Here is a 27,262-nt window from a genome sequence, read left to right as displayed (position 1 = left end):
TTTGACCTTTTTTTTCTGTATCAGAATGAAATGAATGATCATATATCATTGATATTTTTCTGAAATGATAAAATTATTTAAAATAACTGCTGATTTAACCAGAATTTCAGTATAAGTTCTGGATTGCTTACTGGACAGTCAGAATTAAAATATGTTAACCAATATTGGCTGCTGTATTCCTAGAAATGAGGATCAAACAGGCTGCTGGACTGTGTTGCACACAAACTGCGTAACTCTGGGTAACATTCTTCCCGTCTATCACTGCTAATGACAGGAAATTGAAAGATACGAGCATTTTAGCACACATTTGATGGAATTTTGTCCCACAGCAATGAAGCAAATATATCTGGTTTCTTTTTGTTGTTTGTTGTACAAGCCTACAGTTATGACATGTACAAAGTATTGTATTCAATAGTCTATGTGTGGGTGGCAATATTAGTGAAGTTGCTAAAAAGTTTTCCTGAATGACTCATAAAAAATTTAGAGTTTTATCAAACTGCTTGTGAATTTCCTCTGTTCTATGCATTTATTATTCATTTTGATTTACTGATTCCAGATTTCTTACATATTACTGCATTATAAATAAGAAAAAACACACATTTTTTTTTTTTTTTTTTACCACATTCACGATTTCCATTTAAACAAACTTTCCATCTAGATAAAAGCAATCAGAATTGCTAGCTTAAATGATTGGCTAGTTTAAGCATGTTTGAACATTGTTAGCAAAGTATGAATTCATACAGCTGATGTAAACTTCCAGCACTTGGGAGGGATTTTGGGAAATAGCTACAAAATATGCAAAAACTAATAATAATGGCTCCACCCTTCTTTTTTAACTGTAACAACTACAATTGGAGGAAATTAAATCCACCATAAACATGTAATATGCCTATAAAATAAAATAATAATAAAATGTTCATGTTTTTAAGCACTAACACCACAGGAATAAAGCCTTTTGTTGGTTGACTGTTTTGTACATTTGACGCCTGAATTTATTTCCAGATATGAAAAATAAAAGAAGTCAGTTATATTTTTTCTCTGGTAAATCAAGTTAATTTTGGAGCCAGTGTGATTTGATGTACATTTGCATCAGTAGGGATTGAAGAGTTAACTGTTTTTCCAGTTTGGAGTCTAAAGTTTCATCCAAAGCCCTTGGATATGAATTTAGTGGTTACAAAGATTTCATTTGTTTTGGTTTAATATCAATACATGCAATATAAATGCACTTATATTCATTTTGTAGGCCTGGACAAATATGTTTGAAACCCTTTTTTTTCCCCCTAAGTAATTTATTTTATGTGGCAAAACATGAAGACACCTCCTGTGCATAATCAAACTGAAATGTAATGTATTAAGCTCTTGTTATTGCAACACACATTTAATTCAGAGTCCTATTCCCAAAGACTTTTTATCTAGAACATGGAGAACATGTAATTGTAGCCAGTAAGGCAAACAATAAAGCAAACCCTCCAATAGACATCTAAAATGTCTTAAATTTCCTGCGATAAGCTGATGCATTCAAGTGGATTTTATTGATTTGACAAACCATGTCGCCTCCTTCACCCGTTGTTTACATCTTCAAAATGGACAGGGAGGTTGTCCTTCATCTTCTGAGGTTAAGGTTTGTAAAACAATCTTGTGAACTTTACTTTTTACTTTACTCACCAGGAGCTTTGTAGAAGCCACTGTCCTCCTCTGTGAGAGGCAGCAGGTAGACTTCACCCTCCTTCCACTGCAGGATATACTCCTCGCCGCCAAAGAACTCCCCCACCCAGCGGTCCTGATCTGGCATCAAAAGAGGTTCAGAGGCATGATAGAGATCACAACACTACCACGTCTGCAGCAGATGAGGCTGCAGACAAACCACAAAGTGATGAAATCAGTGGGTAAATATGTCCACAGTGTGGCAAAAAAAATACATCATGCACACTTTACTAAATCAAAATGTCAAAAACCCCAACCAAGGTCTCACATTTTCTCTAAAGCAACCAAAGACAAAACAATAAGCATTTGGAACAAAGTAAAATAAATGAAGCAGTTGATGAAAAGCAGAGAAAAAAAAAATATCACCACAATTTTTGGCCTTCTGGTATAATAGAGCTCCCGCTATTATAAATGAACCTCATTAATGGCTAGGGAGTCTGAAACAATACCTTCAATGAAATCAGAAGTGATGTTGACAGGAGTGTAGTGATTGGATGAGGAGCATGCCAGTGAGTGGCCAAAACAGAAACACGGCTGACAGCCCGCTGGGTTTTGGAGCTGCAAATTAAAAAATCCTGGCTTGCATCTGCAGGTAAAAATAAAAGGTTATTAATATGCAGATATTGTACAACCCGATTCCCAAGAATTTACCCTGCGTTCTGCTGCTGTGTACTCTTTAGGTTAATCCCTAAAGATGATGATTTCTGCACAACGTTGAAGATGAGGCAAAAAAAAAAAGAAAGAAAAAAAAGGAGCTCAGCTGGGAAGACATCTTGTTCTGACCTGCACGCATTTCCTGGCATATAAGCGCTAAGGTACACTGCAAAAAACAGCCACGACACAAGACACATTACACAGCAGAGAACCTTGTTCAATGAGCTGTGAAATCAGTAAAAAAAAAAGGGAAAAAAAAGAGTCAAGAAACAGGAAGAACTGAATTATTCAGTGGTGGGAGACCTAGGGCTGTGTCTGTTTCTAATGACAAAAGGTGTGTAGCGGATTTGACCTGTGTACTACAGGAACATGACAGGGAAGGCAACAGTTGGGCGCACTGTCATCTTTAAAAAAGGCATCCTTAAAAGCGAAAAAAGAAAAACTTTTGATCTTCTTCCTTTTTGCTGCACCTGCCGCGCAGGCTGCTGTATAGAAAACTGCACATTCATAAAATGTCACAGAATCTGACGGGAAAGGGGAGCAGGTTTACATATTGCCATCTATCTACTGCACAATAATGAATAACAACCAGTAGCTATGTAAAATTATTTTGAAAGTGAATTTTTGAAACAACAATTTGTCATAGGTATAGTGTTTATTACATTTGTTTTACAGCGTTAAACTGCAATGATAAACATGAGTTAAAGACTGAATATTGAGAGTTTGTTGTTTTTAACATGTTCTTTTGCCATTAATCCCATGATGAAGGACATATATAAAGAAAATTAAGCTTAAAATTGCATTTCTGATTTTTCTTCATTCAAATCATCTGACTCAGATGAAAACAAATGCAGTTTGAAAAAGATTGTCTTTAAAAATCTTTCTGGGTGGGCCACACGCTTCCTGCTCCATTCTGATGGATCCACATGTACACAAACAGATCCGGGTACGTTTCTTCGTGTGAACTGGTATCTGGCTCCAAACTGTACGGCTGGATAGCTCCAATTTTGCTCAGACCAATGTTGGGGTTGTAAAGGGGTGTAAGCTAGCAGGAGAGCCCGTAAACAGAAAACTGAAAGGAAGGGAAGCAGGGTTGCTCCGTGGCAACTCAGTGAATTGGGAATTTCTAATGCACTGCTGCTCTGCAGAAACTATGCCCTAGAAAACGACACAGGTCTTTTGATTTTGACTAAAAACCACATAATCATGAATAAAAGAACAGTAGGAACGCTCTGAATTCAAGAAATGACCGGAGTGCGACTTTATTGACATCCTTTGTGGTAGACGTTAGGTGGAAGCTGATTTTAGCGTTGTGTTTTTGTCCTCTTCGTTTTAAGACCCTATCAGAAAATTGGTGAGCAATCTTTTTTGGTAGCCAGTGGGAGGATAGTGAAATAGGAGCAATGTTGTCTCACTTTTGTTTTCTTTCTTGTAAAAATTATGCTGCAGCACTTTTAAGTCCTCTACAGACAAAACACCAAGACCCATCTTTGTTCATCTAGGGTCCAGATGCTGCGTGTGACCTTTAATTTTAAGATAGAGCAGATCTTTTTGGGGGCTGTGCTTTTAGACTCCTCCACCTTGAAGGCTTCCTGTCAGTTCTCCAACAGTATGAAAAAATATTTGTGAATCAGCCCCAGCAGCTTTGCAAAATAGCCAAAAAATAAAATAAAATTAAGCATTATGTCTGTCTATAACTCAGTGGGGAGCTGCAGACCGTCCACCTTACAACTGTGGCAGTGCATGGCTACTACAGCAGCTTCACCCTGCAACTAGGTCTGGAGTTTCTGGGCCTTAAATCCTTCTCAAAGACACATGCACTCTCACACAAACAAAGTGCGCAGCATATGAACCACGTATTTATGGTCAGCCGCCGTACTGCCAAGCTTGCACAAAAATATATTTGATACAGTTGTTAAACCCTTTCATTTATAAATCTGGGAAACACACATGGGAACACACAGAAATACACACGGGTTGCCTGAGCATGCATGTGACATAACATAAAAGACTAGAAACTCACCGGCCACAGCGGTGTCCCTCCACATTTCGCTTACAGAAACATTGCCCGTCCAGTGGAGAGCACTCGCCAACACTCCCGCTGTGGTGGCACTCACATGGCCTGCAGGCAGAAAATGCTGTTTCCACTCAAGAAGCCAGAAAAATTTAAGGAAAACACACTACTTTAAGTTAAGTTAAGAACAAAGAAATATAACTAATATGTGTGTAAACAAAAGAGCTTATCTGAACAGCATGTTCCAAAAAGAATGTAGAGGGTGCAGGGTGACAAGTAATAAATCAATTGTTTTGTTTTTGTGTTTTTCAGTTCTAAAATGAACATAATAATTATTAGTATTTAACACATTTAAGAAGTGTTGCGACTCACCTGAAAAGGACAAAAGAGACTTCAGTGTTTATTTAAATATGAGCTCTTAGTCGTTATTAGAAAATGTTATTCTGTTATTGTATTGTGAATTTAAATGTGTGACTTTGAATAAACTTCTTGCATTTTATACTTGCATAAGGGGGGACAGTAAGTGTTGTGATTTACTACTTGCTAATAAAGACTTTACCATATATTAATATGCTTTAATAAACCATGTATTTTTAAAAGATAATTTATCATTTGTTAACTGGAAAAAAAATTACCTTGTGTGCACTTATGTTATAAAATATGACTTCAGTTAAAGCAAAAAAGCAAGCAGTGTGTTTTATGGAAACAAAACATGGTCACATCAATGGTCTGTCCTTTATTCTTTTTTATTCATTTATTTTTTTATTTATTTATGTGCAACTATGATCACAAAATGGGCTGTGGCATTAGCTGGATCATGCACCATAGTCTGGGACATTTTTACAACAGGTCACATACCGTAGCAGACTTACCAACCAAGCTGAATGAATGAATGAATAAAAAAGGATGAATGAATGAAGGTGCTCACACCAGTCAATGAAACAGACTTTGGGAGAGAAATGTGCTTATGGTAATATGCTCTAGGTTGCCTTACCTTTGCTGCCTTAACCCTTTAACACCAGAGATTTAGCTGTAGTGTTAATATTCTTTGGACTGCCATTGCTCTTTAACCGTTTTCAAAATTAACATGATTTCAGCAGATTCTGTCGAGGAGAATCACATTACTAACGTAAAGTGTTGATTAATTGAGTGAAGTCTATAAGAAAAGCCGCTTTTCTCCGCTTCCGATTGCGTAAAATGCCAGAGTTACAGTATGTCAAAGAGCATGTGATAATAAGGTGTCATTGGCGACACCATTGGTGTTAAAGGATCAATCCAGTACTTTCCACTCAACTTTAACCCCTTAATGTCATATGTTACTAATTTGAGACGTACCGTTAAATCCAGGACTTCACCACATTAAGCATTAATTAGGTGAACATAAAAAGACATTAAATCATATTTTTTTTTAGAATTGGAAATAAAGTCCAACATTAAGGGGTTGAATGAGTTTAAAAGACTAAACATTCCCCCTGGCTTCGTTTTACACATCTTAGCTGATAGTTGAAATGCCCTCTAAATTGAGTTATTATATGCAAACAAGTGAGAAAAGGAAGCGTTTTACAGCACCAGGATGTGACATTTGCATAAAAAAAGTAGCTGTCTGTCTCATAAAGCTTCACATGTATGCCGAGTGGATGCATTTGTTCCACCTTTTTGAGCACAATGTGGTTTGAAGTCTTGTTTACATTATGACTCACAACAAGTCAAATGAATCAAGCTTACATGTGAAATCTTTGCAAAATCACACTCCTAGTTTCATGAACACACCAGCTCACACCAAAGTTGGTCATTGACGTGGCCTCAGACTTTCTCCGATTTGCAAAAATGACTTTTGAGCACCTCTACTAAACAACAACAATCATATTTATAAGGATTTTTTTTTTTTTAAATTGTAGACGATCTTTTTTTTCATCATAATGTCAAAGTCATTCAAACGATTTGTTTACAAATTACAAACAAAAGCAGCAAAGTGTTTGACCAAGCGCACAGACAGCCTTGCTTAAGGGAAGTGAGTATGTAAGTGGGTCAGAAGATACTTGAAAAATGTAAAAACATGTTTGATCCTGTTACCTGATTGATCACCTTTGTTTAAGACTATAAGACAGAATCTATTTTTAATGAGGTGTTATTACAAATAATTCAATTATCCCAAGGCAATCCGCCTCTCCCTGTTTCTGCTCCATTGGTCTGAGTAATTCTCACCTCACATCCGCAGCTTGTGTTTGATAGTTGAAAAATGGAAAGCGTGTGTGCGTGGACGACGTTGAGCACGTTTTTTTTCTATGAGTAAATCTTTTTCCATTAATTTAAGTCTTTGGTTTGCAAAGATTTGCACGAAAAATTTGAAAGATAAGGCAAAATATGAAGTACTGGTTAAAAAGAGCCAATTTGGCCTCAGACTGTCCACTTAAGAAGAGCACCTGTAAACTGTCCTTTATCATAAATGGTCACATATTCACAAATTATATATTTATATATGCAATTAGTGATCCCAGGGATTTTTTTTTACCTTTGATGAAAAATGAATTGCAGATGGATTATAGAAATCTCTTAAAAAAGGCTTGCAAATGAAATAAATTGGTAATTTTGTTTGAGTTTATCACCATTATTCTATTTTCTGGCCTTTCAAATGAAACAGCCACAATTCTATTTAACAGTCAGTCCACTAGCTGTTGGGAGCCCATTCAAAGTTAAGTAGCAGAAATAATAGGGGCATCAAACAATCATTGAAATGCTCTTCAACACGATTAGAACTTGAGATTCCCCCGGCAGCTTCAGCGGGTCAGTAAGGATAGACTAAGGAACATAAATAAAACATAATTCCACATATGCACCTTTATGAACATCTACATGCAGGCTCACATTCACACTTACTTAGTATTAAAGCTCCAAGGTCTCACAAAGCTGAAATGCACCTTTTATCTTTAAAATGCATGAGGCGAGTCAGTGCATCTTTAAATTGCAACAAAGCAGAAACAAATTTAAACTGGTGTGATTGTTCAAGGTCTAAATCTGTCTCATATCTGAGAAATGAATGCAAGTCGGCCTATCTCAAAATCAATTTAGCCCTCACTCTTGTGGCATTCTGCAATGATCAATATCAGAGCTGAGAACAAATATGGAGACATTTTTTTTCAATGAATGCATTACTTGAGTGCATGTTCAAAGTACCCCCAGAATGCATTTGTAATCAGAAATAAATCAGATAATTGGCAGATCTCTTTCTTTGCTTCATCGTCAAAAGAAATTACACGAGTCGGTGTTAAATATCAAATCAAGATAAGGTGAACCCTTGCCAATCAATAATTAGTCATGAAAATAAAGGCATATTGAGAGGTACTGTAATTAAAACTAAAAAATTTCTACCAACACAGAATAATTTCCACTCATGGAGGAAAGCGGATAATTGAGGCCAAGTTTCTCCTAGGGGTTAGCTGCAGCTAAAACTCTTTTGTGAAGTTTCTAAAAGGCAGTTATGCTGGATCTTGGTGCCATGGCAACAGATGGAGATGGCTGCACGGTCCCGTGATGGATTCTAAGAGTTCAAACACCAAATCTGTCGCCCTGTTGGTCAGTACCGGCTGTGACCAACTAATTAATGCAGATGGACAGGAATGCATTGTGTGCATATCTGCTATTACAAATGAGATACTTTTTGTGTGCTGTACATTAAAACATTTAAAACATTTGCACTTGTTTTTTCGTCTCACTGAAAATTAAAGCAACATATCTAGAGTGGCCAATTAAAGTGTTCATTTAAGTGAAAAATGACTTAGTATTTGAAGTTGTAAATATTATTAATTACAATTCTAAGCCTAATTAAACATTATTTTTGGGCGGGGGGTTGATATCTAATCAGCACTCTTGTTAACCTTTCATTTCCAGAGCTGTCACTTGTGACAGGACATAAATAACGGTAATTGTGGTTATTGTGTCCACACTGGAGCTAAATGCTATGTCACACAGCCACTATGCACATTTTGCACGTATTGCGCTGATAAAAATTGGTCATACGTGAATAAACATGGAAAAAAGTAAGAAAAGTTGTGGTTCTTTACATGACGCAAAGAACACATAAATCAACGTAGAACATGAACCCTGCTGGGTTATTGCGCTCTTCATATGCGATTAATTAGTTTTTCATGCCTCAATTACGTAATCTTAAAGTGATATGTGTGCCATGTACGTGTTATAAAAGTTATACATTGTGGTAAATGCGTGAAAAGTTTGTTAGACATATGCAGAGATCCGCAGAAAGCCACAAGTTTGCGTCTGCATCTTGCAAAAATCACGCACAGTTTAATAAGATTTATGTATTAATTAAATATGCACCACATTAAACATGCATACACTGCATAATTTTATTTTTAACTCAAAACTGAAGTCACGTAAAGACCCGATGGCAGAAACCCTCGCTGGAGATCTGCGCACATCGAAGCATTACGAACGTAAGAAAAACCTATGAATTAAGTATATCACACATGTATCACAAAAGACCAAAATTTCATACAAGGAAAATGTGCAAATTTTACGTAGTGGCTGTGTGACATGGCCTTGAAACGCTGGTGTTAAAAGGGCTTTAAATGATATTAAGTAGAGTTTTCCGGGTGATTTTAGTTGCTGTGCCACATTATTTTCATGCCATATCTCCCCATTGCCACATTGTTTGGGTTAGGAGTTTGTTTTTGTTTTTCTTGAATACTTTGCTTCCTTAGAGCAGAAGCTATGGCGGATTTCATGAAAAAAGCAACACAAAATAGTTGTTAATTGTCTTCAGAGCACCCTTGAAAAGTGCAGTTGCATAGGCCTGTTTATATATTTTTTTCATTTTTACATCTACTAACCATATTTTTTACCTCTTACTCTGTTTTTAGTCTATGTTCAGTGAGCGTTTGGGGCCATAACTTGACCCAACAAGCAGTTTTTTGTTGTTTACATTCAAGTTTAAGCACACTGGGATCAAGTATGTGCCTGTGAAATTGAGGTTAATTTAGGGAAAGCAAGCTCATGGGAAAGCAATATTTACTTAGCTAAGTTACATTGGTTCTAATCAATAGTATTAATTAAAACCAATATATCATTTTATTATTTGAGATATGAAACATAATAATTTAAATGTAAAAAATTCAAAAATTATGAGTAATTCGATAACATAAAGCTGTTATGCAATGCAAACAATGTTTGTTTATCATTTTTCTGAGTTAAAAGCTAAGAAAAATAATTCAATTTGGTCATTTAAACTACTGTTTTTCCTTAAATGAGCCTTGCATCAGCATAACAGTGATCTACTCATATGTAAACATTCATTCATCTTCTTAACCGTTTATTCCCTTTCGGGGTCACGGGGTTGCCGGAGCCTATCCCGGTCACTTGGGCGTAGGCAAGGGATACCCTGGACTGGTCGCCAGTCTGTCTCAGGGTCATATGTAAACAGTGATTGCAAAAGAAAAGAAACTGAGTAGATAAAGAAAATAACTCCATTTTGTAGGGGAAGGTTCTTTAGCATGAAGTCTCACTGAATTTTAAGTCTTGTATGAAATTAAAAACAGTTATCAAATGATTGAATGAATTTGCTGGCTGGAAAGAGCAGCAGCTAAATTATCTTTTTGACAAAACTGAGTAACAGCTAAATTTCCAATAACAAAAGAAGTTCCTTTCAATATGATTGTTTCCAATTGTCATTTTTACACATAGAATAACAAGTCGACTTGTCTTTTTAGCAGTGTGACACGGTGTTTGGCACAGATGTAGTTGCTAATAAGATGCAGAGTTTGCAGTGGTGCCACAGAGAGTTTTAAGTCATGCTGCTTTACTAAACGGTTGTTTCATTTTGTTAGTGTGGTTTTCTTATTATAGAAAAGGAAAAGTTATTTGTTAAGCTTATCTTTTTAAAATGTAACTAAGAAACTAGTAGTGTAGGACCCAAAATGTATAGAAGACTGGGTCTGATGCCAAGAAGTATAAACTTTAATAAACTCAAAGCATGTTAAAACCATGAAAGCTTGCATTCATGAAGCAAAGGGAGAAATAAAAACAAAACAAGGATGAAAGAGAACCCAGTGAGACTGGCAGGAGGAAGAAAGGCCAAGACTGAAAATAAACCAAAGGGTACAATCCACACTTTGCCTCTCCACAAAAGGGCAGATCTCGGATGCCCTGATGCAGTGGTCCCCAATCTTTTTAGGCCACAGACCAGTCCAATGTTAGACAATATTTTCACAGACCGGCCGGTACGAGGCTTTTTTAGCCTCCAGGTTCCCTTAACTTTTGAGGGTAAAGTTTATTTTCATCCTCTGTAAAATATCTAGCTGACCTTAGCCTCGTTCAACTTTTAAGGTGCAAAGGATAAATAAAAAAATAAGAGGGTGTTTTAAAAATTTAACAACTGTAGCAATAAATTCATATTTAAAGTAAAGTCTTGATATTTGGCGTTAAATGAGGTCAAAGGTTATTTTTCTGTTTCCTCATTGGCCAAATAATTTTGTTTCATGTTTACTTTGTTAGCTTGGTAACTTTTACTTTAGCGGTCGGAGCAGCAGCTTTAAGAAAGTAGCGGATGGATTTTCTACATGTGACCAAACAACTTGATCACATGTGTCAAAAATGAGTCGAATGTGGTGGAGAGAATCCAGTATTTTTCAAAATAAAAGTTCCTTCAGAATCCGATCATAAAAAAAAAAAAAAAGGAAAAACATAGGTTGTGTTTTTCTCTGCGGCCCGGTACCAACTGTCACACGTACTGGTCCATGGCCCAGAGGTTGGGGACCACTGTCTCTAAAACAATATTTGGAGACAGTGAACTTGTGGGAGGATCAGAACAAAATCAAACCAGAAAATTGAACAGGTCCTGGAGCTGCTCAGAGGTGAGGGGTATCATGAAGACTCCTTCCTCAGAAACAGAATGTTAGGAGAAGTCCAAGCGACCCTTCTCAGGTACAGGGAATGAGAATATGTGGGTAAATTGGACAAACATCATCAGGTACAGGACACATGAAGAGGAGTGACCAGGCAACGCCTTGTATGAACGGGCTGGCTTGATGGGGCATGCTGTGACTTGAACAGGGCTGCAGGAAAACTTTTTTCTGGCATTGTGTATGACATGGCGTGGACTGCAGTGGCGAGAACTGCCACTTCAGCAAAAAATCTCCTTCTGGGTTGTGGTTGGTGAGGCCATTCTGCCATGAACCGGTGGTGAAGGTTCCACAATGCAGGAGACCAGGCTTCAGTGGCAGGAACTAAAAGCTTTATAAAGTCAAAGTGTGACAAAAACCATAAATACTTAAATTAAAATTTATGATGACCTGACAAGGATGAACCGACAACCAGACACTTAATTACACTGAGGGTAATTAACCAAAATGAAGACAGTTGTGAGTGATTATCAACAGGGCGAAGACATAAAACATTACAAAAACCACAAAAACAGGACTAAAAAGGCACCAAAGGGTACAATTCTAACAAGAACCTAGATTTTCTGTTTCAAATCAGTAAATCTATCTTAAAACACAGAACACATATTGTTATATTGCCAATTCATTGATTCAAGTTGTGTTTTATCACTGACATTTTTAGGTTATATAATGTACAAAAACCTGCAATTTCCAATGAAAGTTGGAAGGTCAAAAACAAATCCTGCAAACTCATTTATTTTCTATTTGATATAAGTAACTTGTTTTCTGCCATTTTTGAGCACCAGAAAAATCACACAGTTTAACCTTTTCAAAGAAAAAGAAGTGTTTGGGTTAGATGGGCTGAAGCCAATGGAGAGGTAGCCCTCACTTTAAGAAACCCTTAGTGTTTATGACCGCACTGCTCACCTGCAGCCACTGGGGCCAAGAGAGTGGAATCCATCCTGACACATGTTACACTTGGCCCCCGTCACACCAGGACGGCAGACACACCTTCCCTCTGCATTGCACTGTAGACTCACTGAGCCTAAGAGGATATGGATCGTGCATGCACAAAAGAAAAGAATAAAAAAAAAAAAAAACAGGAGGGTTACAAATGAAAAGAAGAGCACTTTCAACTGGCCCAAAAAGCAATAGTCTATTGGTGATTACATGTGATGGATCAATAAGTCATTAATAATGTGTTGAAGTGGGAGTAACTGAAAATAGGGGTATTGAAATTCTTTTTGCAAATTACAAAGAAAAGTTTGGAGCAAGACTGTAGCCGATTTCACTGCAGTTATGGAGCACATTTTAATGCACAAAGTGCAACACAACGGGGCCAAAAACTACAAAAAATAGGATCAAATGAAAAATGAAGTGTATTAAACACAAAATTGCAAAATTTCACCAACATCAGACGCACATTTAGCCAAATGTCTGCTAAAATAAAAAGGTCATCAGGTGTTTTTTAAAAGCCTCAGTTTAGTCAGTGGAGCGTTCCGGAGATTGGGAGTCATTACTGTGTAAATTCCAATGTATGAGATTTGTGGAATCAAAGAAACTCAGAGATAATGGGGAGTCGGACCATGTAGAATTCTAAAAGTAAAGTTAAAATTTAACTCTAGTTAAATTTTTTAATGAATTCCAAAGTGAATTGGGAGCCTGTGGAGTGCTGCTGAAACTGGAGTGATTTGTGCTTTTTTGCTGGTGTGGGTCAACAGATGTGCAGTTCTGAACAGCCTGGGGTGGTAAAGTTTATTTAGACTTAAACATGTAAAGAGACTATACAGTTTAACAGTAATCCAGGTGTGATCATAAATTGTTCTCCATGTGATATCTGATCAGAGAGATCCCATTTTCAGGAGCAATGATTAATGTTTCTGTCTTATCTGAATTCATAAAATTGGACTCTAACCAGTGATTGTTGCAGGTCAAACAGTTAAACAGAACAGTTTGGGTAACTAAGAATAATTAAATGAGCTGTACAGTTGTATGTCATCAGCATAAAAGGAAATGTCAGCTTTCTAAGATGGGGTTTTTAAAAAATAAATAAACAAAAGCTATATAGCTCATCAACTGACTGATAAGCAAGTAAAAAGAAATTTCTCTAATTTTCTAATTTTTTCAACAAAGAAATGTAAAAATGTATTGCAAGATCTTGCGATAAATCGTACAGTATTTGCAGTTTACCGTTGATGTTGCAGTTGCAGGCCAGGCATGGGTCTTCTGGTGCAACCCTGTAGTGGTTTGCTTTGCAGTGCTCACAGTGGGCCCCATCTGTGTTGTCTCTGCAGTCCACACAGCGTCCCCCACTGCCAGTGCTCCTGTATTGCTCCATGTCAAAGATGCACTGATCTGATCTCCCGTTGCAGTTGCACTCTGAAAAACATCAGAAACAACCCAGTGAGAAAAGATGCAAAAAAAAAAAGAAGAAAAAGCCAAAAAGCGCAAAAGGACATGAGGTAAAAAGAAACTCGACAAAAATAGATGAAGGGAAGAAATGGAAAGATCTAGGCATGAGAGATTATGTGTTCTGGGATTGGATCATAATTTAGAGGCTCGCTGCTAATCTCATTTCACACAGGCCTAATGAGGAGCCAATTGGCTGTCAAGGGGTACTTAGATAACAGTAATTCGTGTTTATACAAGAGCAAATTACTCGGCTGATAAAACACCATCATAGCGTCATAACCTTCCTTCAAATCCCTTCTTGGTTTGTCATTTACCCCGAGGGGTAACTTATTTAGCCAATTTCATTATGATCAGGTTTTCTGTTGTGCTGAAAATAACCAAACAGTTGCTCATCCTTCTTAACCAGCAGTTCCAACCGTAGTTACTTTTAAAACTAACTCGGTAAGAATTAACTAAACGTGATTTAAATGGATACATTTTCATCCAATATGTATTTGGCAATAAATTTTGATATTTTGGGGTTTGACTCAAATGTTAAGCAGTTTTCACAGGAGTTTCACTGCATATTCAAAGAAAAGATCTTCTGCCTAAGTTATTGTTTTTTCTCCTTTGTTCCACAGCCACTTATTGGAGATGTTGAGTGATACTGCCCAGTTTACTTCTGGAAGACACACATGCCAAATTGCATTATTTCTTAACGCTGTTTTCAGCTCGAAGGCATCGCAGTGTCATAAAAACTTGGCCCCTAATTCCCATTCTGTCTTAACAAACTGTAACCGTGAAGGCGCATCATTCAACTTGACAAGCTCTATCAAAATTCCTATATGGTGATAAATGGGAATGTATGTAAAACTTAGTGCAGCTCAACCTTGTGCTCCACTATTTCAAACTGCAGTCTCCTTTCAGACTCCACTTTCTGAAAAGCTTTTTCTGCATTTGTTAAATGATGATAAATCAAAACTATTATAAAAGCAAGCAGTTAACTGAAGCTTTCGGTATAACCTTCAGTATAAAAGCAGCAAAAATACATTCTATAGATGTCTATTTATCTATATTTCTGTTCGTTATAGACTGATGGCTTCACTTAAATGCAGAATGAGCTGACTCCATTACGCATTCATTAAAAAACGTAAGCCAAAGATTCCTTTTTTGCTCAAATTATGAAAAACCTCTTTTGAGCGCCTTTTTGAGTGCAAAAATCCAAACCGATATTTTCAGTGTTCCACAAAAGAAATAAAAAAGACATTCTAACATTAATTATATCAATAAATTCCAGTAATAAACACATTTTGCTCTTATCTTCTTCATATTTTGATATTTTAAACATATAAATCATGCGATATTATTAGTTTGTAATATATATCTATTATTATTACATTTCAAAAAAACATCTGGGGTTTGTTTGCAATTACCACAGCTGGTTACTTTTATTTAGACTTTTTTAAACAATGCATAACAGGTACAAGGCTTCGGTCACACATTGTCACACTCTGTTATTCCTGAATAATGACCACTATGAAATAAAAATGGTTGATATGAAGTCTCTATCTCATTACTGAAAGAATCATTCACTTTTCCATTTCTGGCTTGTTTACTGTCAGGAACTCACATTAACAAGATGTTTGTGGGATTAGTGTACACACATCTTTAAGTATCATTAGAAGTTTAGTCTTCTGCAAACGGAAAAGTAATTAGGACAAATCTGCATCAATATTTTTTTTCTTATTATTTGAGGTAGTTTGTGCCCCCAAATTTGAAAATGTTTATAGGAATGAATTCGTAATTTAAAACGTTACTGCACGTCACTTTATCCTGGCATCCAGTCAATTTAGGAGGTGTCATGAAAAAATAAATAAAAAATGTTGTTTGTTGTCATAAAAAAATGGTCATTACAGTTACATAAATAAAAAAAATAAAAAAAAATAGTTATAAAGCTTGTTTAAACCTTAAAATGATCTATATATGCAGACTCTCACAACATATTTTCCCTTTTATAATCTGGGGACAAAAGCAAGAAAAAATAATTGAAATGTTATTTCACATATATTATTATTTTGTACGGAGCCCGCTATCTGACATGGGTAAAATAAATAAATAAAGCGTTCCCACAAAATAATATTTCATTCCCACGGAATAATTAATGCTTGGGAACGGAATAACATTCTGATATACATTTATCCTGTTGTCTTTGAATGCTCCACAGTTACAGGGACATGTTGATTGGGGACATGTTGATTGCATTGTACCGCGGACCGGTACAACGCAAGGCACGTTTACCGCGGACCGGTGGGGGGGTGGGGGGTGGGGGGTGTTGAGGTGCAACGCAAGGTGTGTATCACGTGATGTTTAGTGTCGCGACTTTGACGTGCGTTAAGTGTGACGGATGTAACAGAGAGAATCCGGTCACTTTTCAAAATAAAACGTTTTTTTCGAAAAAAACAACAAAATGGAAATTATTTTTTCTTTCTGTGCGTCCCGGTGCTAAAATTTCCCGCGGCCGGGTACCGTTCCGCGGCCCAGTGCCAAGTGTCCCGCGGACCGGTACCGGGCCGCGGCCCGGTGGTTGGGGACCACTGCATTATGGGATATGTGTGATGCATGATGGGATACGTAGCATGTAGCCTTCAGGTGTTAAGTGACTGCTAACAAGTATGTTATTAAAAGACAAGTCCTGAATATTATTATTACTATTCAACCCTAAACTACAATCGCCCATACCGCAGCTGGCTGTCCGTCTACCGGCCAACCAGCTGTCCGAATGCCGGCATGACAAGCAAAAGAGCTCCACGGCAGGCCGGAGCTCGTAGCTCGAGCGAGCTATGTCCGGAGAATCACTACAGTATGGGGAAGCAGGAAGCTTGGCCATCCTAAATATTATGATATTTTTCTTATTTTCATCGAGATAATAATAAATAGATCATTCTTGTTTTTATTTTTCCCCTCTTGAACGAATGTGGGTCACAGAGACACGGAAGTAGCCGCTTTCCGCTCTAAACATCCTCATCCAATGTAATGAGACACACATACAGAAATGTGAAGGTATCTGCTGTAAATCCAAGTATCGCTAACATCCGTGTTTATGAAGGACTAATCACGTGAATAATTATTTTTAAAGGACATTACTTACTATTTATTTTTAAAAAATTTACGGAAAGTTAGCTTGTTTTCAATGAATAGAAAACTAAATTTAAATACACAGATTCATGTTACTGGATCTTTCTATTATCTGTCCTTGATAAATGAAAGGCCATACCAATTTATTTGACACAAGAAATGGCAATTATAATAGTCAGAATTTAACTTTTTTGTTTAAACTGGAGTTAACAGCTCTCTTTTAGCATTTGAAATCCAGTTTAAGCGCATGTGTAACTTATAGTTTCTGCAAACTTGAGGTGCAAAAAAATAATTGGAAGCCCAAAAAATTAAGATCACTTGATGAACTCTAAAACAGTGTTTTTTCTTTAACTAATAAGTGTAGCAAAAATATTTGATAATATAACATTACTATTTAAATCTGCCTACTTTGAGATTTTTTTTGAGAGAACTAGAGTCACTGAGGTGAACTTTAGGTTAGAATGGAACAAAAATTTGTTAACGAAGCTGGGACTGTCAGAGTACAAATATAACCTAACTTGACAAATATTTCCCTGAAGAAGCAGTTACGATAAAAATAATAAGGGTCAACCCAGACCTTTACACAGCTAAAAGTAGACTCTTAAAAACAATATGCTGCTCCCTTCTGCTCTTACTGGTTATGCTGCAACTGAATCTGACAAATCTGTCCTCCTCCAACACAGAAAGTTGCTGCATGATTTAGTTCTGATTGACAGTAGTGGGCAGGTAGAGCACAGATTCCACCAGTCAGCTCCTACTTGTCACCTCCCTTCCACTCCGTCTTGATAATGCAGGCTAGTGGCGCTGTTGCCAGTGCTGGTCAGACAAGCTGACAGCCAGGCGGCAGCACTGTCAAAAGGATCTCAAGCCTCTTTCGCTTTTTCATCATCACTGCAGCTCCATGTAGACTCCCATGAAATCTGCAGTAATTTGAGTTGTCTACTTTTATTCAAGGGAAAACTCATCACAGGCTAAATCAGTTAATTAAATATGAGTAACCTATGTTATACTTAGTATATCTTATAAGTTCTGTCAAAAGCTATCTCGTGTGAAACTAATGTATGGCAGGTCCGCAGGGCAACCCGCTTCCTTTATCTCCAAGGAGGTTTGGTTTAAATATTGTAATCAAAGCGGTTTAATAACAGAAATTAAGGGAAAACTTTGAATAAATTAGTCCAGTTCCCAGATCCCCAATGTATAAAATGGTAAATGGCGTATACTTGTAAAGCGCTATACTATCCAAGGCCCAAAGTGCTTTGCAGTCACAGTCCCTTTCATCCATTTACACTCACATTCACACACTGATGGCGGCTCCGCTGCCAAACACTGGTACTGACCTATAACTATATGAAGCAAGGGGTTTAGTGTTTTGCTGAAGCCCACGCAGAGTGGGAACTGAACCAGCAATATCACAAACAGAGGTCGACCGCTCTACCTTTGTGCCATGGCTGTTCATATTGACCTGTACTATCAATTTTCCAAACCAACTGAATCCCTTTTGGGGTCATAAGGTTGCTGGGGCCTAACACTCTATTGTTGGGTGAAGTTGGGGTTGTGAAGTTGAGGTTCACCGTGAGCAGGTCAACATACCTAGGTCAGTACAATCAATCAACATACAAAACATTTTTTAGGTATCCGGAGTTCCCGGAGAAAACCCACTTACGCATGAAGAGAACGTGCGAACTCCACCCATAAAGAACCCAATGCATAATGCGAAGACAACATTTGAATAATGAAATAACACTAAGGGTAACACTTAATTGACTTACAACTAACAGTAAATTGATTTCCATTTCAATGATTCGACCAGATCAATCTGACTGAGGCAAGTTCTTATTTGAATACATCTATACCTTGATAAAATTGTTTTAAAATAAAGTAAAACCAATTACATTGACCATTTGGATTGAAGCAACGGAAGGATTATTTTACTAAAACGCAAAAACAGCCAAGTGCATCACAGAATTGTAGACAACACACACATGATGGCAGCAAAAAATGTCAAACCATCATCACAGTCCAATCTGTGGAAACACATTGAATTTAGCAAAGACCACATTGGTGTTCTAATGATATTCCAACAACAGTGGGCTGAACCTTATTGGGCGGCTGGTTGGCTCAGTTGGTAAGGTGAAAGACTACCTGTACCCTCTGTCTGCCTAGCTGTTGGACAGGACAAGTTAAAAAAAAAATAAAAAAACTACCATGCAGGATTTGATTCCCGGAGGTGAATGAACAATATCAGTGGCGAGCAATTAAAATCACCCAGTGAGGGCCCTTGGGCAAGTCCCTTAACGCTACTGCCTCCTGAGCGAGGTTTGGCTGCAGCTTACCGCTCCCCCAGGTGATGGGTCAAATGCGTTGAACAAATTTCCCATTGTGGGAATATACACAATGGGAAATATAGTATATAGTATAATAAAATAAAAATAAACTAATCTAATTTTGTTTACTTGTTTGTTTGTACACATATTTCATTTAAACTTGATTATCCTGTACGAGGAATCTGGAAACTTGACCTGCCCTGTACATACCTAGGTATTTAACTTGAGTTTTTGGCTAAAGATGTCCTGGGTGAGTTTTTTAAAGACAAAGAATTCTGCAAGTCTTAACACCATCTAACTTCAATGGACCACAAAAGATCTACGTCAAGACAGTTTTAAGCCTGTGTTTAATTGAAGAAAATATGAATTTACCCAAAGTTGTTTTCAGTAAAACAGACATATGAAAATGTAATAGGTGAATAAAAACAGAGCAGAACATCATCAGCATAAAAAAGAACACCTACAAAATGATCTAAAACAGCAACAAACCACGATCACATAAGCTTCGTGTAGCTTTTAAATGTTGAACATAATTACTTGTTCCATAAAACTTCATCTTTCATAGCCAAAGCCCTGACCTAATATTCACTCTCGCCTATCACCCCTGAGAGGTACTTTAAAAACACCCAGGAGTTTTAAGAACACCTAGAAATTTTATGTAGCCAATGTTGGGACAACAAAAAATAAAAGTCAGCTGAAAAAAAAAGCTTAACTTCCTGAAAACTGCAGTGCTTTTAGATTAGTCCAATTTCTTCTAAAGAAAACAGACCAGCATGAAACAGGAGGAGCAGCATGCCGCTTGCATAAACCCCTCTTTAAAAAGACAAATGCAGAGCTAAGTGGCGTAAAAACAATGTGCAATGGTCACCACACAAGTGGAGAGAATGTGATATGGTCTGATGAGTCATTCTTCACCATTATCCTCAACAAGTGGGCGAGTGAGTGCCTTTGTGAACTGCGCAGGCCTAACTGCCCTGCCCCCACAGTGATGGAGTCTTGCAGCTCATTTTTTTGCTGCAGGGAACATTTCTACCAACATTATTTAAGTTCAGCTGTTCCTTTTGAGAAAAGGGTCTTGGCAAACTCACACAAAATTGGTCTGAGTGATTATCTTTAGAATCTGATCAAACATTTCCAGCCTTGAGGGAGAGGTGATTCTAAAGGTGCGAAAGCTGAACTCAAAAGTGAATGGGAAATTAGGTGCATATCTTCATTTCTCGGAAAAATGTAAGACTTTTTATGTCATTTCTGTATTGTCTGTTTCGTTATTGCATTAAAAAAGGGATTTGTTACATAGATAAAATAGTATTACTACAATAGAAAACCTGAGATCAGAGCAAATCAGTGATTCTTCAGTGGTTTAAGAGCTGAAAGCTACAATGAATGAAGTTGAATAAGTGGAAAGTATAAATTTGAAACAATAAATGAAGCTATAGAAGCAAATTACTTGAAGTTTGGAAAGTAAGAATAACAAAACTCATAAAAAAAGATGTGAAACCATCTATCTGGGAAGAAAAAAGATGGGGACTCATGAATTGTAATGACATGTATTAAAAAACATGTACTGTAAGCAATAAAAACATGACTAATTTAATATTTGCTTAAAACGTTGGATTCAATGAAACATGCCCCAAAAACGTGTTTAAGACTAAAAAAAAAAAAAGATTTTCATGAAATCTTTGCCAAACCTGACAATGGCTCGCACTTTGATTATTTATAGCTGTGGAAGGTTATTATTATTATTTTTTTTAATTGTATTTTTTTTCTTTTTAAATATTTACATTTTTCAGGGATTTAAATTGAATGGATGCGTAATGATTTAAAACTAAAAATCCTAATTAATGCAGTTCATTCATTTGTGCTTATAAATAAAATCTATGGAGAGAAGGCTATTTTAAAGTTAAAAAACAAAAAAAAATCAATAGACGTGTGGGGTCTAATGCATCTGCTCACCTTTAGCTCTCGAGCTGCTACATGCTCCACTGATCACAAATGTTGGAGAAGCATCACACTAACTTGAAGAGGTAGATTTATACTCTATAATGTTGGGGGGAAACGCCACACTGCATGTGTGCTCTTGCACCCCAACACATTTTCCGAAAGTGAACCGATGCTTTCTGGATTCTAGATTCTGAATCATGACGTAAAAGATTCCTACGATTCCTTTATTTATTTGTTTTTTTATCTACAAATTTGGCAAACCTTTACTGGAGACAACTGTGATTAACAAAGGTACTGCTGCCACAGTTGATCATTGCTGGATTGACTCTCTCTTTCTCTTGCTGACATGCTATATTGAGCTAGACCACAGCCAATAAGATCTGTCAATCTGCTCCCTCAGCAGGCACTCGCAGCTCCTTAGAAGACAAAGCAATTTTTGGTGATTCCAAATCAGATTGGATCTATCTGTAATTGTTTTAATCAGTCAGGTTTAGTTGAGTGGTAAATAGCACATTATCCCTAAGACAACCTGGGAGTGAATGTTTATTTCTACTTTTCTCTGTCTTTAGAGGCTGCTGTAGCACTTTTAATGTATTAAAATAGATTTAAATTTGTGGGGTTTTTTCTTTTAAACATGAAAAATATCAAATTAATTCTGTAAAATCCTCTTTTTGATGTTAAAAATCAATGCTACTTATTGCAAAAATTGCTAAATACTACATTTTTTTCAGGATTACCAGAATTTAGAAACATTTTTTAAAGTTTTTTTTTTTTTTTCCAAAATAGTTACTTAATGAAGCATAAATCTCATCATTTGGGATAGGCATAGAGGGGACAGCTGCTTTATGTCTTCCTTTTGCAGTACACCAAAGTGTGGGCGCACACTGTATAGAATGCTCAAGTGGTGACCACATTTAGGATATCTAACCATTGTTATGGTCAAAAATCTCATCTCGACACAATGGGTTCCCCTCATTTGCTGTCTTGGATGTTTGTCAGTGTGCAGCTGTGTTCGTGTCATTTCCCAGTGCATCAGGAAGGTACTAGGAAGGTAGGCTATGATGCTCCTTTGCAAAATATTTTAGATTTAAAGACGAGAAAAGTTCAACTTATAGAGAAAATAAGGCAAAAATCTGCTACTGATAAAGTTGTAATTTACTTTAGCATACTAATGCATACACACTGAATGCCAATTTGGAAATTTTCTCCAATTAATAACAATGGGGCTTGTGCCACAAAATGCACAATTCGTCTGAAATATCAGTTTAACCGGCTCCGCTATTACCAACATGCATGCATAGGAACTGTTTGGCTTTAAATAGCAGCAATCAAGGATGCGTCTGTTTCCATGAAACAGGCCAATGGCATCCATGCACAAATGGCAACTGAACGGCTCCATGATAACAATTAGGATACTAAATGACGGCAGTCTCTAACTAATTTTCACAGTCTAAAGGAAATAATGACAAATCCTTCAGAAAACACTTTAGAGTGTGTTGCCTCTACCACTAATTTGTCTCGATATGTGGTATGAGGATTGCTCTAGGCACCAATGCGAGACCAAACGGTTACATTCTCTTTTTCCCCACATCTTGGTAACACGAAGACCCCACATTCTCTTCAGGCTATGATTGACCATCTGGATGACATTTACAGGCCTGTCCACCCACAGCCACCTCTTCAACATGGTTGTTGTTTTTCCCCCCAGTCCTTTTCTAGGGAAGCCACAGCCTCAGGATCACTCACAATGTGTAGCCTTCATGCACTGAAAGGACACCAGGCATAAATTCAATCCTGCTGCTAAAGCCAGCTCAGCAAACAGTAGATCGTCTGCATTGCTGCGGGTGAGACACACTGTAGATATTCAAATGAAGAATGGTCGGATATTGTTTTAAAGTTATTTGTGAGTCATATTTAATCAATGCAATCTACACTAACAGTGATAGAAACAAATTTTAGACATACAAATATATCATTTTTTTTTTAAATTCATGGGTAATTAACAGCTACATAGTTTGATCAGTCTTAAAACCAGCTTATGATAGAATGGTAATGAAGATGGAACAATATATTTTCTTGGTATCTCATAAAATGATTGATACATTCCTATCAGTAAACGTTTGTCCTAAAACAACTTTAACAAGTTTACTTTTCTCTATCCCACAAAGAAATACTTTTTCTTCGCTGTTCTTTTCCTTTAATAGTACCTTTTTCCTGACTTTATTCATGCAGAAAAGAAAAAAGAAAACATGATTAATCCTGAAGGCACAGTTATATGATTATATGCTGCAGTCTGATGGTTTTATTTTTAAAACGGTGTTTAAAGTCCAGATGGAATTGAATGTTAGATTTAAAGAAAATATAAAGTTCTGATATAATAATAATGCACAACCCTGAGAAAAAACTTAAGCACTAACTACTGATGCACATAAAGACCTATTTCCATACCACTTTAAAAATTCTAAAGCTGTACAGAACAAACCAAGATACTTCTTCCTTTTTTATTTGTCAAAACTACAAGTTGATAAAGAAGCACATGTACAGTTTATGCAGTATATTTTCTATAAATAAAGAATTTGTGTCTAAATTGTACACATAATCTCTGATGTCATACATTTTTTTTAAACTTTTACTGTCCAGTCACTGAGAAACCAATTGTACTGTTTAGACACAGAAGCTCTATATTTGCATAAACCCCTTTAATTTTTGAAACAGTTCGGTACAATCACACCAGCCGCAGCAACTCGCATTTAAACAGCAACTTTTGGCTCATTAACCCGCATTTCAGATTTCCAAATTCTAACCTCGCATTTACGTGTTGCTACACAAGTTTTTTAGTTTGTTTGTTTTTAGTTTTTAGTTTGTTGAACTTGCACGCTGCAAGTTCAACCAGCTGAACTTTCGACTGCTTGAACGTCAAACAGTTGAACTTCGACCAATCGGAGACTTGGACTTCGTCATGACAGATGGGTAGCGTCCTTTTCAAAACACGGAAGTGCCAACATTTAGATCACGAAGGAGAAATTAATGATTAGGATTTGTGTCCGATGGGAATTCTCTGACACCAAGTCTTTCATACATCAGACTAGAGCTGTGAAAGAAAAATCCTGGAGAAAGACTTTTCACCACTTCAACATTTCGCACCAAGACTTTTCCAACTGTAGGTGGCAGACAAGCGCTGGCAAACAGCATAGAGGTACACAGTAGAAAAACAAAAGAAGAAGAATCCCCTCCCGGCTGCTCCCTGCTTGTCCGCCGCTGGTCTGGTGTGAACACCAAGGGGGGTTCTTAAACTCTCAACACATGCCCGGTGTAAATGGTGCATTCGGGTTGTTGTGCCCTAGGTATAGTAAAGGAAAAACATTTGTCTTTCTTTTAAAAACACAACTAAAAAGGGGTTTGAAATCAATTGGAAAACAAGACAGAAGGATTGGTAGCAGCTAATGGAGATCAGTAATTTGGCAAATCAAAGGCCAGGTTCTGCCCACACAGGACTTGAATCGCCCTTCTGTGTGCCTTTGTTCACTAATTGGAAACCTTCACTACAATAAACCCCGTTTTGTGCCTATGAGACAAATGAATGGTGTAATGCCTTTGCTGAAAATGTGACAATAACTTCCCCTTGAGAGACAAGTCCTGCAGCACTTTTAGGCTCCTGCTGAGCATTTTCAACCCCTCTTTAATTTGCATAGCATGCCTACACCGACATAAACAGTGATCTCACATTTCTCTTTAGGGGTTTAGTCTCAGTGAAATTAGCACGGACATGCAGTAAGAGTTATTCTCCTCCTCATCTCCTGTGGGTTTTTTTCAGTCAACATCTCCTGAAGAAAGCTGGTTCATGGCATAGCAAGCAAACCATGCAAAATGACTGGGAATCAAAGCTATATAAAAATATGTAAAAGGTAGCTTTCAGATTCATTAATGCTACTGTATTTTTTTCTAAATCTAAATTACTTTTAACAGCAGTGTGGGTGGCAGGAAATAGGCTTTTTAATGCAAAAGTGACTGTGATGTGACTATTTCCCAAACCAAATGAGACAATGCATGAAAAGAGCATAATGAGTTTCTGAAAAGGATGAGGCAAAATACAAAATTTGCTAATGTGAACCATAATAATGAATAGGGAAATTGCTAAAAGTTTAAAAGCAGCACCAACATTTCAGACCTGATAATTATAGGTTATTAGCACTGATTCTGTAATGGGAATGCGATCTGTAGCACTTGCAATCACATTTACATAACATTTCTGGTTCTAATTTATGCATTTTCATGACTTTTTCAGCAAGTTTAAAGATTAGTGCCAACATTAGTCAGGTGATGTGCTATGTTCGTTTTTATAAGGATGGCTGCTACAGAGGTGTAAATGTAGGAGCATTTCAAATGGTGAAGAATTAAAAAAAAGAAAAATAAACAAACATTTGTGCTCATTTCTTTTACAATTTAACCAGTTTGCTTTCATATTGTTGGTGTTGAATTCGTGCCATAATAATCTCTGTGATGCCTTGGAGCCCTCTTTCAGCAGCGGGAAATGGGTTTGGGAGAGTGGTGCCACTTTGTTGTGTGTCTATGACAGGAAATGCAAACCTCTTTCCAGTCATCTTCACTTTATATGAATTATTTCTTTATACTGTTGCAAAATAATTTGCAGAAAGGGACCACAATCCCTGCAGGCATAGTCATTTCTCATTTTTACATTAAATTTTCTAGATGAATGCAATGTCTGACCAACCACCAAACCTACAGAGATGAAGTAACCCTCCAACAACACATGCTCTTTTTGTCTTTCACACACACACATACACACTTGTTGTTTAACTTTTTTTTTTTAACTTGTCCTGTCCAACAGCTGACCAAGCACATCAGAGCTGAAGGCCTCTTGTATTGGACAGATTTTGCTGTTACAACAAGGGTTTATGGATTTTCAGATAAACAGAGTGCATATTTGAATAAACCCCTTTTGTGTTTGAGGCTAAGCTTAATTTATAGTTATATTTATATGCATTCCTTGTTGTACCGGACGGAAAAGGAAAAGAGAGGGAGAGAGTAGGATGTTAGAGATGGGGTATAAGGGGTTAAGATAGCGGAGATGGGGGCGGGACAGTCGTTAATACAGAGTCGTAACATTCATAAGTAAATTGCATGACTTGGTTCTCACATACACACACACCTCATTTATACAACAATGATGGAAGATTTATCTCCCAAGACTTATTCACACTTATTCACAGGTACACACAAGATTTGCATAACCAATATTCTTTGACAGGGGTGTAAAAACAGTACCCATGTCCATATTTGTGAAGAGTGAATAAGCAGGTGGTCAAATGTACATTTTGTGTGTCAGAAGAATTATAACCCCATGTTATAACAGCAAAATCTGCTTTAGCTTTCATCTGTTTGCTCAGCTGTGGGACAGGACAAATAAAACGAAAAAAAAAAATCCATTTAAAATATGGCATTTGTGTTTTAACCCTTGTGCTATCCTAGGCACTGTAACGTTGGGAGTTGGGTCATCTAGACCCACTAGACAGTGCGCTGAACCTTTTCTCTTCAATGATCTGTGATCTTCACTGGTGTCCATGGATTACATGAAATCTTTCCACCTTTATCCACCTTTGTCATGGTAGGGAGAACACGTCAATGTAAGGGTGGGGTCATCTAAGATAGCACAAGGGTTAAAAATAAAAATTAGATGCGAGATTGAAAAAACTGCACGATTTGCATGTTAGGCAAGCAGGATAGAAGACAGTCTAATAAAAAACCTGATTGAACAGCGACAGCTTCTATTGTTGCTTTTATTGTAGCTTGGTAATAAATATTGACAAGTAATATGCAGCTTGCATAGCTTTTAATTTATTTTGTGGTGCAGGTTTTGCTCTCAAATGTCCAATTTCAAAGGGGAAAAAGTCATTTCCTTTTACTGTAACGTAGATATGGAGTCCTAAACTGTTCATAATTAAATAGATAAATATTACCTTGTGCAAATGCACAATCAACCAATAGATCTCTCATAAATATATAAAAAGATCATGAAATTGTGAAAAACCTGCACACAGATTTTAAGTTAGCCATTATATACTGTAGCCGACAGGGCTCACACTACACACAAAAGAAACAACTCAACGGCATCATCCGAAGCACAAATTCGGTACGACGGAGTTTTAGGGCCACCAAAAAAAGTAAAATTACAAGATTTTAAACCG

General features: G+C 37.0%; 1 protein-coding gene across 2 annotated transcripts in view; it reads right to left on the bottom strand.

Annotated features, from left to right (window-relative positions):
• The window catches only part of lamc3 (laminin subunit gamma 3), a 151,830-nt gene that overhangs the window by 79,366 nt on the left and 45,202 nt on the right, over positions 1-27,262 (bottom strand). For both annotated transcript variants that reach the window (XM_011481525.3, XM_011481527.3), the window contains exons 5-9: positions 13,456-13,644; positions 12,193-12,310; positions 4,382-4,480; positions 2,154-2,290; positions 1,666-1,785 (exon numbers count right to left, since the gene is read on the bottom strand). In XM_011481525.3, the coding sequence (XP_011479827.2) occupies positions 1,666-1,785; positions 2,154-2,290; positions 4,382-4,480; positions 12,193-12,310; positions 13,456-13,644 (663 nt within the window). The remainder of the gene's footprint in view (positions 1-1,665; positions 1,786-2,153; positions 2,291-4,381; positions 4,481-12,192; positions 12,311-13,455; positions 13,645-27,262) is intronic.

The sequence above is a fragment of the Oryzias latipes genome, chromosome 12, assembly GCF_002234675.1.
Source record: "Oryzias latipes chromosome 12, ASM223467v1".
Taxonomy (NCBI): Eukaryota; Metazoa; Chordata; class Actinopteri; order Beloniformes; family Adrianichthyidae; genus Oryzias; species Oryzias latipes.
The sequence above is the reverse complement of the archived record's forward strand: the minus strand, read 5'-3'. Positions and strand labels throughout refer to the sequence as shown.